Here is a 16,083-nt window from a genome sequence, read left to right as displayed (position 1 = left end):
AGAAAATGGAAGGAATCTCTTTAAATGGTGACAGCGGGCTGGTACTTCACCAAACCCCAGTTTTGTGCAATCCCAAGCTCTGTGTTTGAGTCTCTCTCCCCAGTGCACTGATTTGAGCCTGCCACCCTTCCTGTAACCATCAGTGGTTGGTGGTTTTCCCTTTTTAAATAGAATGAATGCACAAACATCACTTAGTGGGTTGTGGGTTCCTGATTCCTTGGTGGAATGTGAGTGGAGGTGGTGGTGGTGGTGGTTGAGACCATCCCCTTGCCTCTTCCGTAATAATAGGCTGTCTACAGATCAGGTATAGATATCAGATGAAGGATAACACTGAAGTCATTCTTGAAATGTGATATGCAGTTCATTAAGGTTGGATCATCATTTTTTTATATATATTATGAATATGAATATTTGTAGTTTCTTTCAAAAGCTGAACATCAAAAGCACCACTTAAAACACTCTAACTAACATTGAGGGAACATTATCTGTAAACCAAGTCAGTGGTGGTGATAGATTTGCCCTCAGCTCTCTGTAAGCCACTGCAGCATTGTGGGAGATGGAGTCATGAATGAGTCAAACAGTAGGTGCTATAATAGCTCATACTGAAGAGCATTTAGTTTACAGTTCACTTTACAGCACCACAGCAATACAGCACTGTACAATGGTTCAACAAATAATAACTAAGAGACTTTTTACTAGTAGAGATAAGCAGTTTAAGCATTTAACATATTAAGATTCAGCAGCTGGTGATGTCATCATTGGCTTGTTTTTGGTGTGCCAGAGTTGATGTTGTCACAGTTGTTCTGACAGCAGCTTTAATCTATCTGTTTAGATTTACCATGGCTGCGTCAAATCATCTTTTTCTAATAAAAGCTGTACTACACAGGGGCTTTCCATCATAGTCTTTCTCTGTCTCCCATTTACCACTGACTTCAAGGGACATGGACATGAAGTCCTGCCCTTAGTCACCCATAAAAGGTTTGCTTCGTAGTGAAGCACAAAATGAATGATCCTGCTAAATGCTAGTGACCAGAAATGGCTAACTGTCAAAGTATACTCTCTAGAATAGGAAGGACTATACTGTCTACAAACCCACATTATTGGATTTTTCTTGCATTAGGATCAGTAAATAAGAGTATTTTCTGGGTGACGAGGTTGTCCCTGGAAACAACAAATACCTTTCAAGTATTCATATCAAGTTGAAATGCAAATATTTCCACTGAATGTACTGATGTATGGAGAGACACTCTGATGCAGTCATATTATGAGTTTATTTTCTAAAGGAATCCCAATAAAGATTGCCAAAAATAAAATAAATTCTGAAATATGTGAGAGACGTAAAATATGTTGCATATTCCACAATGTGATATATTGCCGGCTGTGTGAGATGTGAGCAAAAGTATGTGTACTCTGTAAAACACCATAACTGTCTAAAGTCACTGATGTATCTTTTGTTCATATCAGAACTTTTGAAATGGAAAAGCTTTAGGAAGCTTGACCCCCCTAATCCAACCAGGTCCAGAATGCAATGAGTAAGCTCTGCCCGGCCTTCATCTACACCTCCAGGGCAGCCAAAAAGCGCTTTGGTCTTCCTTTCTGTTGGCAACCATCGCCTCAGTTTTGCGCTACGAAAACAACCCAAAACCAAACAAAACACTGAAACCCTACGCCAAAAAGCCACCCTGGCCACAGATGAAGCCTCAGCACCCCCCGAGGGTAATGGCACGCTGCTGTGGCATGCAGAACAGGACCCCGCTGAGGCGTCACCATGACTGCCTGTCCACAGGTTCCACACTCAGCAGCAGCAGAGACACAGGGGAGCCTCCTGCCCCTCCCCCCCTGCCCCTGGGCTCCCTGGAGCCAAGATGGCCACCATCTCCGGAGACACAATGGCCCAAACGCTGACGAAGAGACCAGCACAGAGCCTCCTCTGTTCGCACCCCTGGTCGTGCCAAGGCGAGGGCAGTGAAAAGGCGGGCATCGGGATCAGGTTGCACCTGCCCCCGACCCCTGTGATACCTGACCTGCTCCTGAAAGTCCCACCTGTATCCGGCACCGACGGGGAGGTTGAGGGGAATGGAGGGGTGCTACGGTGGGACCTGGTCTCTAATTTAACCATCAGACAAAGAAGCCATCTTTGCTTCCACTCCACTGAGGGAGGCAATGACTCCACCATCTGTGGGTCTGTCACCCCCTTCTTCCAAGACATTTTTGCTCCTTTTTTCCCATGGAGGATACGGCTACCTTTGAATTCCTATCAAAGGAACCCTCCTGTGCCTTGGCTTATCAGCTCAGGAGCCTTGGCATCATTCAAATATCCCTCGTCGGCCTGCTTCATTCCCCTTTCCCTCTGTTCCAAGATATGAAAATTCCACTTTTTTCTTTTTTTTACTTTTTTCTTATTACAGATGAAGGTTTAAGATAAAAAGAGATTGAAGTCAATATAGAGATGAATGAATGACTGAAGATTTAGTCGGCTAAATGACTTGAAATGTACTGCCTGTGATGCTGACTGAATGAACAGTGCATTTAATGTGTGTGCTTTGAACAGTCTTTCCTGTCTAAATGGATCAACCAACCAATTAGCCAAGCAATCAGGAACTCACAATTAGAAAAGGCTTGCCTATGCCAGAAACCTTAAGTACTATCTATCTCAAACATGCAAGGTTGTTTATCAACCACTATGTCATTAATTTCACACACTCAAACATACACACAAACACACAAACACACATGCACACACACACACATACACACACACACAAACACACACACACACACATAAACATACAAACAAACACAGTATAATAGTACCCTCTGAGATCCCAGTTTCCCTTTCAGTGGCCAATGTCCTTTTGGGGTTAAGAGCACTGCAGGTCTCGAATGAAAAAAGAAAAGCGCCCTCTCAAAAGGCAATGTTGACTGAAAGCCGTATGTGTCAGAATGCATTACGCCCAGACAGACACTGGGGCTAGTCTGGGTCTTTCCTCTTTAAAACTACAAGAATAACAGAACCAAAGGCCGCAGAAACCTCTAAAAGTCATCGGGGACGAACCCCAGAGCTCAAAGTTAGACAAATGCGTGAGACGTGAGATGGGTGGAGGCACTGTGCCTGAGTGCTCGAGCTGACGCAGGGCTATTGTACGTTCCTCACAGGAGACACACAATGCATGTAAGAAGAACCGAAGAAGAAAAAAGCACACACAGGCTTGTGTTTTCAGCATGGCAGGTACTGCTTTTTTCCATCAGTGAGGTGAAAAAATTAAATAGCACTATGAATTCTGGAGTGGATGGAAGCAGTCAGAAGACAAGAACCCTGTCAGACTCATCTCCTCCTCATGAATTTGAAAAGAACGAGGCTCCTGTTGATCTGGAGAAAAACATAGACTACAGCAATCTTCCATTAGGACTGTGATCAATGGAGCTGACTGAGGAAACATGCTCGTCTATTTAAGCCGTGCCGTTGTGTGCAACTACGTGAAGCTTTGTGTTTGTTTGTTTGTTTGTGTGTGTGTGTGTGTTGTGTGTGTGTGTGTGTGTGCATTCAAGATAAGAATGGAGAACATTTTCTTTTTTGCAAGCACAATCACTTTCAATAGTGAAGCGCAGGCTTCAGTTGGATTAGATCCCCACGTACTGCAGCTCAGCCACGCTGGAAGCCTTGTGTCCCACCGCTAATATAAGGTTCTTTTCTGCATAAATAATCACCTGCATCTCATTGTGCTCGGGGTTGTAGCGGAGTGTCATTGTGCAACTCCACTGATTGCAACCGACTAACACTCGCTTTGATCACACCACCATTCAGCTGACACGTACACACAGGTAGAGAGACAAACACTATGGAATAGGGTGGAGAAAGAGACAGAAATGTAGAGAGGAAGGGAAAGAAAAGGCTAGAGATGACAGGAGGGGAAAAAAGGAAAAGTGACACAGACAGGTGAAGGGAGAAGTGGAGAGTGGAGTGAAAGGAACAGGGAGAGAAAGCGAGTGAGAGAGAGAGAGAGAGAGAGTTAAAAGGAGAGAAACGGATAGACATAGTGGGAGGCGATGGAGAGTCATGCTGCGGCGTGTAACTTGCGCTCAAACACGAACCCAGTGCTGTTATCACCTTGTATTTTGACTACTCGATATGTTCGAGACGACACTGTGGACGCGAGACACAGGGACAGGCCAGGGTAGGGCGGGGGATGGTGTACAGAGAAGTTATCTCAGATGACTGATCCGTATCAGCAACAACAACTTCCCCATGCAAAGCCGACAAAAACAACAAAACAAGGATGTAGCCGGAGTGAGAGCAGCGCCGGCCACGTCGACCGCACCAAGGCTTGCGGCTGGAACAGAAACGGTGGTGGTGATGGTGGAGTCAGTCAGAGGGGGTAGGGCTGCACACATCACACACTTTACACACGGTGAGACCAGAATCAACTCTCGGTCACAGAGAGGCCAACAACATACACAAACACGAGGAGAAACTGGACCGCAACCGACAGTTCAGTCCGGAACCATTTGTGCAATGAAAGCCGAATGTCAACAGGAAGAGCAAGAGAACAGAACACAACGCCTCCGATTTGCCCAAATGAGAGGCGATGCTGTGAGATGATAAACAAGTGGTCAGTGAGATAGTTTTGACATGCTCTTCCTTAAATGCAGCTCTCATCCAGCTGTCATAACAACAACAACAAAAACGAATAAAAAACACTGTAGTCATCTTATAAACATGCACCCAGGGTTATGCCACGAAGTGCCTAAGAGGCTGCTACCTCATGCAGAAGGACAAGTCAATAGGAGCAGCCTGCTTTCCTGGCGTTGAATGCGGCAGCATGCCATTACACAGAGCAGCTATTGAAATCTGACCCAACCCGTAAGACAGGGAATCTCATTGTCTTGGGTGGACACACACGTCGTCCTGTCTTTCATTTGAAGGGCTCGAGAAGGGGGGTGGACGGCTACTCCATCACACCTCCAGGAGGTGAAAACCTGAGGGTGGGATATTTGGAACAGCTTGTGGGTTCATATCGGCTGTCTGTTAGTTAAAAAGAACACCAACTTCAACAAAAAAAGGTACAACAGCTGGAATGCCCTCGACTAGAACATTTGGTCACGGCTTGTCAAAATAGGTTGTCACCATTGTTTTAATGGTAGTGCAAAAGACAACAGAAAATCAAAATGATTTAATGTCAGCCTCGAAGCGTAAGTCGAAGTGTAAGTCATCAGGATGATGTCACATAGCTTTCCTGAGGATTGGCTGACAGGTTGATGTCCCTAGTCCAAGGCCTGAGATTCACACTTATTCCCATGGTGCTTTTTTGGGGCGTCGTTTTTCACTTCTTTGAAGATATGGACAATCAGGGTTCTAGCTTCCTCTCTTTTTCAGTTTTTTTTATGAACAATCCAATTAAATTGGCACACATCACCCTGCACTGCACTCCAGGGAGGGCTGCAATGACTCCAGCACCTGTGGGACTGTCACTCCCTTCTCCTCTCTGTAACTTCGAGGACGGTTACCTTTAAATTCCAATCCTAGGGAACCCTGCAGTGCTTTGGCTCATCAGCCCGGGAGCTTCTGCATCATTCAAATCTCCCTCAGCCAGCTTGATTTTCTTTCTTTCTTTTTTTCTCTGGGTTTGAATCCCACATTCTTTCAGTGGCCAATTTGTTTTTGTGGTCCAACTCGATGGAGCCCGGGCCTGGATGGCAGGCAGGGGTCAGTCAGCCCCGAGGCCCTAAGAGCTGCCCCTCTGGCTCTGAGCCACGACCGCCTGCCTGCACCCAGCAGATAGACACACACACACCACCACAGCTGGGCATCACCACAAAGCACACACACCCACACACACACACACACACACACACCATCACAGCTGGACATCACCACAAAGCACACACACACACACACACACACACACACACACACACACACAAACAGATATCCTCTTCAAATTCCCTTTATCAGTCTCTCACTTTCTTTCAGTCTTTTCTCTCCTTCTTACCTGCTATTTCTGACTTTCCACATTCTTCAGGCACATCGTTGCACTCTATCATTTCTTTCTCTTGGTGACTTGCTCTCTTTACAACCTTTCCATGCCCTCAGTATCCATATCTCTGCATCAGTCACTCTCTTCATCTCCATCTTCATCTTTTCTCTCTCTCTCTCTCTTCTGGTACTAAGGGGGGCTCACGGCTCCCCACCCCCTGCTGCAGCATAATTAAACCCTGGGCCGAGCAGCCCTTCTGGCCCAGAGCAGACGCGCCTCCCAAACCTCCCCTGCCTGCCTCCCCAGCTTCACGCAGCCCAGCTCTCCTGCTCCTGCTCCTGCTCCTGCTCTGCCCCACACATCGCACTGCTGTTCTTCTTCTCACGGGGACGGAGGGAGGGAGCTCCCAAAACCCCACGATGAGGGAGAGAGAAGGAGGGAAAGCAAAGGCATAGGAAACAGAGGGAGTGATATGAAGATATGCAGGGAGATGTAACGAGTCACTGCAAGACAGAGACAGAGAGGGAGAGAGGCATGGTGATAGAGAGAGACAGAGGAAGAGAGATAGAGAGGGAGAGAATGACAGAGAGGAAGACAGAGAGATAGAGTAAAAGAGGGAGAGAGTGAGTGACTGAGAGAAAGAGACAGTGAGAGCAAACGTAAGTGAAGGAGAGAGTGAAATGAGCTCTGGAGCTGCATCTTGCCCTGGTTCCTTGCCCATCTCTCAAGACCTTCTCCTGCACACGCGGCAGGCATGCTGAGAGCGGGCACGCGGCAGGCCTCTCCAGCAGCTGTGCTGCCTGCACCCGCGCCAACCTCGCATGCCAGCCACTGCCTACCAGCCTGCATCTGCATTCTGCCCAGAGCAGGGGCACATCAAAGACAATCTCAGGCTCAGTGGCACACCGTGGCAGGTGAGGGGAGCAAAAAAAAGCAAACAAACAAACAAACAAACAAAAAAACCTCCATGTTCATTTATTTGTATTGGTTTTAAGGTTTGCGAAAAGCTGGGAGAGAAGAGTGGGTTTCAAGTGTCAGGCTTAGATTTCAAAGCCAGCTTGATGTCTATTCTGTCCTGATTTTGGAACCTCGAAGATACACACCCCGGCTTCGTGGAGACTTTTGTGTCAGCATGTCTGCTTATGACCAACATGTTTTGATTACCTATTTGTTCTGTGTGCCACACCTGTCCTTTATTTGCATTGGAAAACTAGCTGATCGGAGATCCCGTGCCTGTGTGGTGTCTGGATGAAAGGCCTTTTGTTCCTGCAGGAGGGAGAGAGGAGAGAACTTACCCCGCATCCCCTCCCCCATCCTCCATTCACCTGCTTCCCCTTTATGCAGCAAAGTTTATTTTTCTCTGTTGCTAGATCTGCTCCCTAGATTCACACACTCTTCTGTGTTGCTAGATCTGCTCCCTAGAAGCACACACTCCACTGGCTTGTGGTGTGGTACGTCATCTGGTCCACCACAGAAATTGAGAGATGCTTTTATATGCAAGAGCATTTACAAGCTTCGCCAAGAACTCCAGACTGGCATAGACCGGAGGCACGTCTCAGATGTGCAATTTGAATAGAAACGTCTCATTAAGGTGGCAAACTGTCTCGCTAAACCATAGCTTATCTCCAAGACAGCTGTCTGCTGGAGTTCCTGGTTGCTGGCGATGCTTCGACAGCAGCAGCAGATGGGGCCTTATTTTTTAAAGGGGAAGTGACCACGCAGTGTGATCGAGATGAGGCGACAGCTGTGCTCAATAACGCATGCACATATGCACATCTGCAAACACACACACACACACACACACACACACACACACACTCACACATCTGATTAAACCTTCACTTTTTGAACATGTTACACAGTGATACGCTGCAGTAGACGCTGACCTGGCATACAGTCCTCCAAAATGTCAGCCTGGCAACACATTCAAGCATCTGTTTTTTCTGGACACAATTTTTATCTCTGAAGCAACACACAACTTCCCTGCCCCGCCCTGCACTGCCCTGCCCTGGCCATTGTTGATGAATAGCCAGCTCCTGAGGCTTCCTCATATGCAGTCCTGTTACACAGCAGCCGAGTAGGTGGCCAAGGCAAAGGAACAGTTGCAGACCAATGTCAGGAGAAACACGGGCTGGAGCAGAGATCACCGTGGCAGTGCAATGCCATGTCTCTGTTCACTACTGTCAACCCCCCTGGCTGTCACATGGGTGTGTTAGGCTACCCACCGGGCCCAGGCTTCTGAGCAAAGAAAAGTGCCGAGCAACAGAGATACACAACAGGGACCATTACAACACAGCACAGACAATGCTGTATAATATGGCAGCACTGCATAACCCAGCCTTAAGGAACACAATAATAGTTATTTGCTACAGCAGTACTACAAAACATTACACTCCCCACTCACTAGGGAAAACAAAAAGAAGGTTCAAGTTCCAGTGTGGCATGGCACAATATTTGGATGAAAGGGACTCTGATTGTGCGGTACAGTGTACGGATCCACCAGGAAGCTGCAGGGCATTCTGGGGCCCGGAGCATACTCAAGGCCCAGGAGTGCCTACGCCTCATTTCCACTTTTATTTTTTCATTTTCTTCTCTTCCTTTCTTTTTGAAGATGGTGGGGAAGAGGGGCTGAGGAGGAGGAGGAGGAGGAAGAGAAGGAGTGCCTTTGAGCATGGATGTGCACTCTACAGCAGTAGGCAGAGGAGGAGATGACACTCCAACAGGAAAGAGAGTTAAGTGTGTGTGTGTGTGTGTGTGTGTGTGTTTATATGTGCACGTATAAATATATACATTTATTCAGTTGCCGGTTTCATAAGCTGGCCTCGGCTGAAAGAGCTGCTGGCAAATATCCTCCAGGCACTTGTGACAGCTTCCTTTTCTCCTTGCTTTTTAATTAACACATACGCCAGTGTGTGTTAATTAAAAACAGGATCGTTATTACCCACCAAGAAAGTAAAGGGGGGGGGGGGATCCCACATCCCACTGCGGAACAGATCTAACTAACCTAACCCTATCAGCGGCTCCTCATCATGTCTGCTGTCTCTTCACGCATCCGAAACAAATCAGAAGCATTGCTATGCAGCATGCTCCTGGCACTGTCTGTAAGAATGGGTGGGGGTGGGGGTGGGGGCTGCTGCATTCTGGTACCCGGCTGGGCTAAACAGAGCAGGTACCACGTCACAGAGATGCACAATCCACAGGACGCCGACTTCAAGCAGGCCGCAAACACATCACAACCAGGAATTCAGGACAGACAACTGCAAATGGTGGGCCAATAAGTGAATTCCTGTGCAGATGTAAATGTGTGTGTGTTTGTGTGTGTGTGCTTGTTCGTGCATGAGCGTATGTCCAGTATATGTCCATTAGTATAAATACATTTCTGAGCAGGGCTTACTTCATGGGTTTGAAGAGGGCTTGTCCGTAGTTGTGGAAGGTCATTATGAGCTTCAGCTGGGTGCCTCCGGACTTCATGGCTGTGAGGAGAGACACAGAGGAGGTAGGACATGTCAGTGTATGAGGGACACACCAGAGGGAAGGGAAGGGTGGACATGTCAGTGTATGAGGGACACACCAGAGGGAAGGGAAGGGTGGACATGTCAGTGTATGAGGGACACACCAGAGGGAAGGGAAGGGTGGACATGTCAGTGTATGAGGGACACACCAGAGGGAAGGGAAGGGTGGACATGTCAGTGTATGATGGACACACCAGAGGGAAGGGAAGGGTGGACATGTCAGTGTATGAGGGACACACCAGAGGGAAGGGAAGGGTGGACATGTCAGTGTATGATGGACACACCAGAGGGAAGGGAAGGGTGGGCATGTCAGTGTATGAAAGACACACCACACTGCATCGTCTCTCAAAGAGACAGTGTTATGTACTCCACATCCTGCTCCAAGGTTACTGTGTTCATGTAGCACAACAGTGACTGTTTGTGTGTGTGTGTGTGTGTGTGTGTGTGTGTGTGTGTGTGTGTGTGTGTGTGTGTGTGTGTGTGTGTGTGTGTGTGAGTGTGTTTATGTGCTCATATAGAAATGATTTATCTGTTCCCCCCACCCACATCTGAAATATTCAGCTTTGAAGCTTGGCAAGACTGTTCTGGTCTGCGCGTTAAAAGGCAAGTCTTAGTCTACCTGAGCAATAAGATCTGCAGTCTGCACAGCACCCGGTCTTAAGCGCCGCATAATCTCATTACAAAGTGATAATTAAGCCTGTGAAAGAAGTGCAAAAATGACAACAGCAAAAGTCAAAAAGCAGAAATAGATGTGGCACTGGAGGCTACGTCTTTGTCACACTGCAATTCATTCACACCCGAGATCCGTGTCTGTTTACACACATGATGCTAGTCCTGTTGCTGCCTGTTGATGGGCTATCATGTTCCTTGTAATATCATGCCAATAACTATACATCTGCTTAAGTCTAAAAAAACAGCTGGCTTCTTAAAAACATATTAGTAATATGCAAACTTATAATATGTTAACTTGCTAAGACATTTAATACTTAATACTTAATTGATATCTGGTTCATGCTGAAAATGTGTCTATCTGAATAATTAACCTTAATATAATAATAATTAACCTTAACCTCAATATTTTAAAAGATCCTACTTTGAAAGTGGCTAGTGTTAATGGCATTTGTGGAAGTGATTTCTGGACTGCGTCCGAGATAAAAAACACAAAGCTATCACAACCTCAGTGTTTCGCCTATTCGCAGGTAGGTAATGCCAGCCTGCTATCAAAGCATTCCTTGTATGAGGGATTACATGTCTTTTCACTTCCTGCTAAGCTTGGAGCGATCTCGGAGGCCATTTCTCTTTCCAGATGCTCAGATGCTTTGAGGCGAGTTGGAGGCCCTCCAGAAGTGGATTGGAAAAGTCGTTAAGGTCACTGCTCACATAACACTCCCTTAAAAGGGCTGTTTGACCAAGACGTGGGGAAAGACCCAAAACTGTTGTGAGGTAAATGTAGGACAACACTTATCTCTTTTGTGGAGTGAATCTGGCACTCTCGTGCAATCCCTTCCGATTTGATCTCGCCAACAAAGCGGTGTTAGAAACACGAAACTACGTTTCGGCTGCCCGCTCTGCCTTTTTTGGCACGGATTGGCCTTTCAGAGGATTTTCCCATCCAGCGTCTTGCAGGGACGGGCCAAGACCAGGAGAGCATGGGCTCTGCTGAGCAGTAATATCCATATCTGTTTCCACTTGACAGACAAATCACCTAGTTCATACTCGCTAGAAACCAGACAGTCCTGTTCTACCTGAAAACAGCTCACAACTGCAACTTCATACTTAATCTTCTCGTACGGAAGAGTCTTAGGTGGGAAATTACTTAGAAATTATAGGTGAATGCACAGATTAACAGCAGCGCGTATGATCAATTTCTCAGCTGTGGCTAAAGTTGTATGACTAGATGCTTAATTTAATACCTTTAATTGGGTGAGGCCTTTCCTCACGCCCAAACATACATACAGAAGACACACACACACACATACACAATAAACACACACACACACACACACACACACACACACACACACAATAAACACAACCTCCCAACAACCAATTTGAACTCAAACACACCTATGCAACCTCCTCCAAACACACACACGCAACCTCCTCCCAACAAACTCAAATACACACACACACACACACACACACACACACACACACACACACACACAGACACAGACACAGACACAGACAGACACACATAGACAAACACACACACACTCACACACATAGACAAACACACACACACTCACACACACACACACACACACACACACACACACACAAACACACACACACACACACACACACACACACACACACAAACAAACACACACACACACACACACACACACACACACACACACACACACACACACACACACACACACACACATACACACACAAACCACCCACACACACACAACAAACAACACAGAGTGTGATTGTCAATGATCATTTTCTGCCTGTCTAGACACTGCATGGCAGACCTCCACTGGGCCTGTTTCTGCCTTGCCCCCTGCGCGACCCCTTCCTGCTCTGGAACATGCTATAAACCACTTAGCATGATCGCCTTTGTGACAACGCAAGATTACATTTCAGCGCTAAACCACGCCATTATATAACACTGGCATATCTGTGTATGTATGGCTGGCAGAGAGACTGACTGGGTGGCTGCCCACTGACATGGGCACACTGACGCTTACCCACGCTGGTGATGCTCTGGGAGACCAGGTCCTTGAGGAGTGCCTCGATGGTGGGGTTGTGGCGGGAGTAGAGCTCGTAGCGGTTGATGCCCACGTGGAAGCGCAGCCAGTTGGGGTAAGACTCGGCTGTGGCTCCCCCCGTTGGGCTGTACTCCTCCTCCTCTGCGTTGCCCTCGTTGTGCCTGGAGGTTTGGGGTGGAGGGAGGGAGGGAGTGAGGGAGTTAGCAGAGGCACAGGGGAGGAGAGAAGAGAGAGAGGAGAAGAGGAAAGAGAGAGGAAGAGAGAGAAGGAAGGTGAACAGGTTGTAAGGGAGGAGGGAGAGTAGAAAGGATGTGTGGAGAATGGGGGGGGGGGGGGGGGGGGTAGAGTTGAGAGAGTGGGAATAGAGGGAACAGAAAGAAGGTGAATATCTCACTGTGCATGCAGTCTGCTGATGGCTCCAGTGGCCGTACAATGCAAACTAGAGATCTGAGCAGGTCTAATCATGCCACTGGATAAAGAACTTCATTTGAGAGCTGTCTAAAGATTGTTTTTCGATGAATACCAATCTACAGACTGACAAGGTTAGCGTATAACTCCTGACTGGTTTTAAAAGGCATAGTCGATCGCTTCAGTCTCTGTGTGTCATTTGAATTAAGTGCTTAATCCCGATGACTGATAAACCTTCTATTGGATGTTTGAATGTGGCTACAGTACGAGCACAGTGATATTACCATGTTAATCAAATCCCAGAAATAAATAGTGAAGACTGTCTACATAGCTATAATTAAGAGCTGTAAGCTAATGACATTAAACAATAGCAAAATCATTAGCTCTAATTACAACACTAGAAATTCCACTTGGTGTAAAGAGAGTGCACACACTATTTAGAGCTATCGCAGCACATGTTAAATGAACAATGATGACCATTAATAGCCCCTTGCTACCATGCAAGTTTGCCTGAATCATCAACCACCTGCTATAGCTGCAATTACCTAATCCCATTTTCCTCATTACTCTAACAAAGACGTATTGAAGAAAAAACACTGTCTATAGATGATAGGTGATACAATGTAGGATGGATTAATAATTACTCTAACACACTGGCCCAGTATACCACCAAGAGATTAATCCTACTCCTTACCTACACAGCCAGGATTGAGATTAATCAGGAAGACAATGTTTGCTCTACAGAATACACCGGCTCTTGTGTTTTCACTGGGGTTTAGCGTGCGGCTAATGAGCGGCTGTTAACCTGCTTGGCCACTGATCAAATACAACTCATACTTAATTCATTACTTAAATGTTAAGGCACGTTGACCCCACAAAAAAACAAGCCCAGGATATTTTATTTATTTATACAAGGAAAACATCGGCTAAAGCTTTCAGTAAATCGACCTTGTTCCTGTCCTCTTTGCTATAGTCCTTCTGAGAGAATACTGTCACCATTCATAGAGGTTGTCAATCTAAACACCTCATTACAGTTAAAAAAGATGAAGATTACGAGGATTTATAGAGCCAATCGAACACTTAGAATATAAGGAGATTCCATTTATAATCGGACCTTGAGTGATTGAAAGAAAGCAAGATGTTTTGAGAGATTGGAGAGCATGGAACCAAAGATCAGTGCCTCAGTGTTTCAAAGACAGTTTGAACAGACGAGTGGAGCTACACCAATAAGTAAAACATAAAGCACCTGTACAAAGATTCGAATTTTGTTCCAAAGCCAATTTACTTTTTACACGGCTTACCATTCTGGGTTGCCAGCAGTTTTGGGGTATAGACGGATGTCAGTATTCACGCTGAACAAAGTGTCATCGTCTTTGAGCGAGGGCGGGTCAATCTTGTACAAAGGGTGGTCATACAAAGCTGCTAGACGTGAGAAACCTTGGGCATATCGTTTCTTTCCCGCACCGGTATCCTTGATGTTCCCAGGGACCAGCGTTATGCGCTTCTCAGAATCAGCTTTATCTACTGCCCCCGTGACCTTTTCCAGGGAGTGAGAGGTGAGGTTGGAACTTGGCTCGTTGCTAAAATCTTGCAAAATCCTCAAAGTGTGTTTGTTAGGCCAACCCGACTCCGGTCCCGACCTCGCTTGTTGCTTTGCCCAATTCCGTGGTTCTTCGCTCGGATTATGGGAGCACGAGCAGCCTCCTGTGCCAGAGTTCGTTCCTGCCGCACGTTTCTCCAGTTTCGGTAGCAAGTCTATCATAATGTGCATGGTACACGCTACCAGGAAAACCATGAGGATAAGAACACGGAATTTACGAAACAATATCATCTTTACATTTACAATTAAATAGACTGTCCTGATTATATTGTGTGTTATTACAAGATAACACCACCAACGCAAAGAAGTCAATTTTGTACGACATGCAATATACACCATTCGGTGTCCATGAGAAGAATACTACAAAAATACTGCGTTTTATGTCAGCAATTCCATGTTCAAGAAGTCTTAGAATTCTTTATTTGCTAAGCTTCTTCGGGGTCTCGTTTGAGCCTAGATATCATGAGCCCCACGGTACAATTTGAACTTGTCGGCATTGACAGTGTGCCTCAGGTAAATATGACAGCCTCCCAAAACATAGGATGAAATCAAACAAATATTCGCTATCAAATGTAGCACTCTTGCCCATGTACCGCTATTCCATCATACTCGACCGGTCTTCACTGCGACGCCAAATATGACAACCAAATGAAGAAACTAGTAGGTATTAATCCAGATTTTCATCCTGCGTTCTTTGAAGATAGAACACATGCCTCCACACCCGTCAGTGTCACTATAAATACTTGTTATTTGAATATAGATGAACAAAAACATCCAGCTGATGGATGACCCATCAAAGCTTTGAGGTGGAGTATCGTGCTGAAGACAAGAGGTCGTTTTTTAAATAAAATAACTTCAGAACTTAAAAAAAATATTAGAGGACACCAAACGATAAGCGCAAAACAGGCTTTTTAGTCAACGCCTGCCGCTGTTTCGTTTTCAAACAAAAAGCTGGAGAACGAGCAGTTTGACAGGTGTAAGCTGGATCTGCTTGCACTTGTCTCGTTGATTGCCTCCTGCTCATTCCGCGGAGCCGGACTCAAGCGCTTACTGGGTGGGTGTGTTAAATATTATGATCAAGCCTCTCTGAATCCTGCCTCAACCAGCGTCAGTGCCACGAGATTGGCTGATTCTACATACAGGCAGCGACTGTGACAGGGAAAGCGAGCTACGAAACCTCCCTTGGATTGCAACACCAGCAGCCTGCAATCCCCTCAAGAGCGAATGGGGGCGGTGGCGCATTGGAGTCGCATGGAAAGTCTTCATACAGCCCGACTTGGTTTTTAGATGCATATTGCCTTGGCATGGCTCTGCTTTTAGATAGTATGCTGTCTCAGACACCACACTAGTCATTTTGCCTCAGTTACCACTTATGAGGTTGATACATGGGTTTAAAGAGTTTAACACAATACTACATGGATGAGACAAAATTACATGATGTAATTTTTTGGTGCATGTGGTTGTGTGTGTGTGTGAGAGAGAGAGAGAAAGAGAAAGAGAGAGAGAGGGAAAGAGAAAGAGAGAGAGAGAGAGAGAGAGAGAGAGAGAGAGAGAGAGAGAGAGAGAGAGAGAGAGTGTGTGTGGGTGTTTGTCTGTGTATAAGTGTGTATGTATGATTGAGAAAGAGTGCAACCAACACCGATGTGTCTGACATGGTAACATTATGAATCAGTAGGGGCATGAATTACATGGTGACTTGAGACAACCTGTCACTACATCATTGACAAGCATCAGTGGACTTTAGGATTACAAGGGCTTGCTTTCCACACAGCACAGTCAATATGCCAATTACAGTCTTTAGGGAATTTGGATTGCATTAATTTGTCTTGTCAAGTGTCGGCTTTTACAATACAGCTCACCGCTTT

At 46.1% G+C, this 16,083-nt stretch overlaps 1 protein-coding gene across 1 annotated transcript in view; it reads right to left on the bottom strand.

Annotated features, from left to right (window-relative positions):
- Nucleotides 1-14,557, bottom strand: part of fam20ca (FAM20C golgi associated secretory pathway kinase a) — a gene marked incomplete at both ends in the record, with an annotated part of 35,674 nt that extends 21,117 nt beyond the window's left edge. Inside the window, 3 exons of the mRNA XM_080856123.1 lie at nt 9,370-9,448; nt 12,190-12,371; nt 13,920-14,557. Of these exons, the coding sequence (XP_080712249.1) occupies nt 9,370-9,448; nt 12,190-12,371; nt 13,920-14,557 (899 nt within the window). The remainder of the gene's footprint in view (nt 1-9,369; nt 9,449-12,189; nt 12,372-13,919) is intronic.
- Between the last annotated feature and the right edge of the window lie 1,526 nt (nt 14,558-16,083).

Source organism: Sprattus sprattus (genome assembly GCF_963457725.1).
Source record: "Sprattus sprattus genome assembly, chromosome: 18".
NCBI lineage: Eukaryota > Metazoa > Chordata > Actinopteri > Clupeiformes > Clupeidae > Sprattus > Sprattus sprattus.
This window is presented reverse-complemented; position numbering and strand designations above follow the sequence as displayed.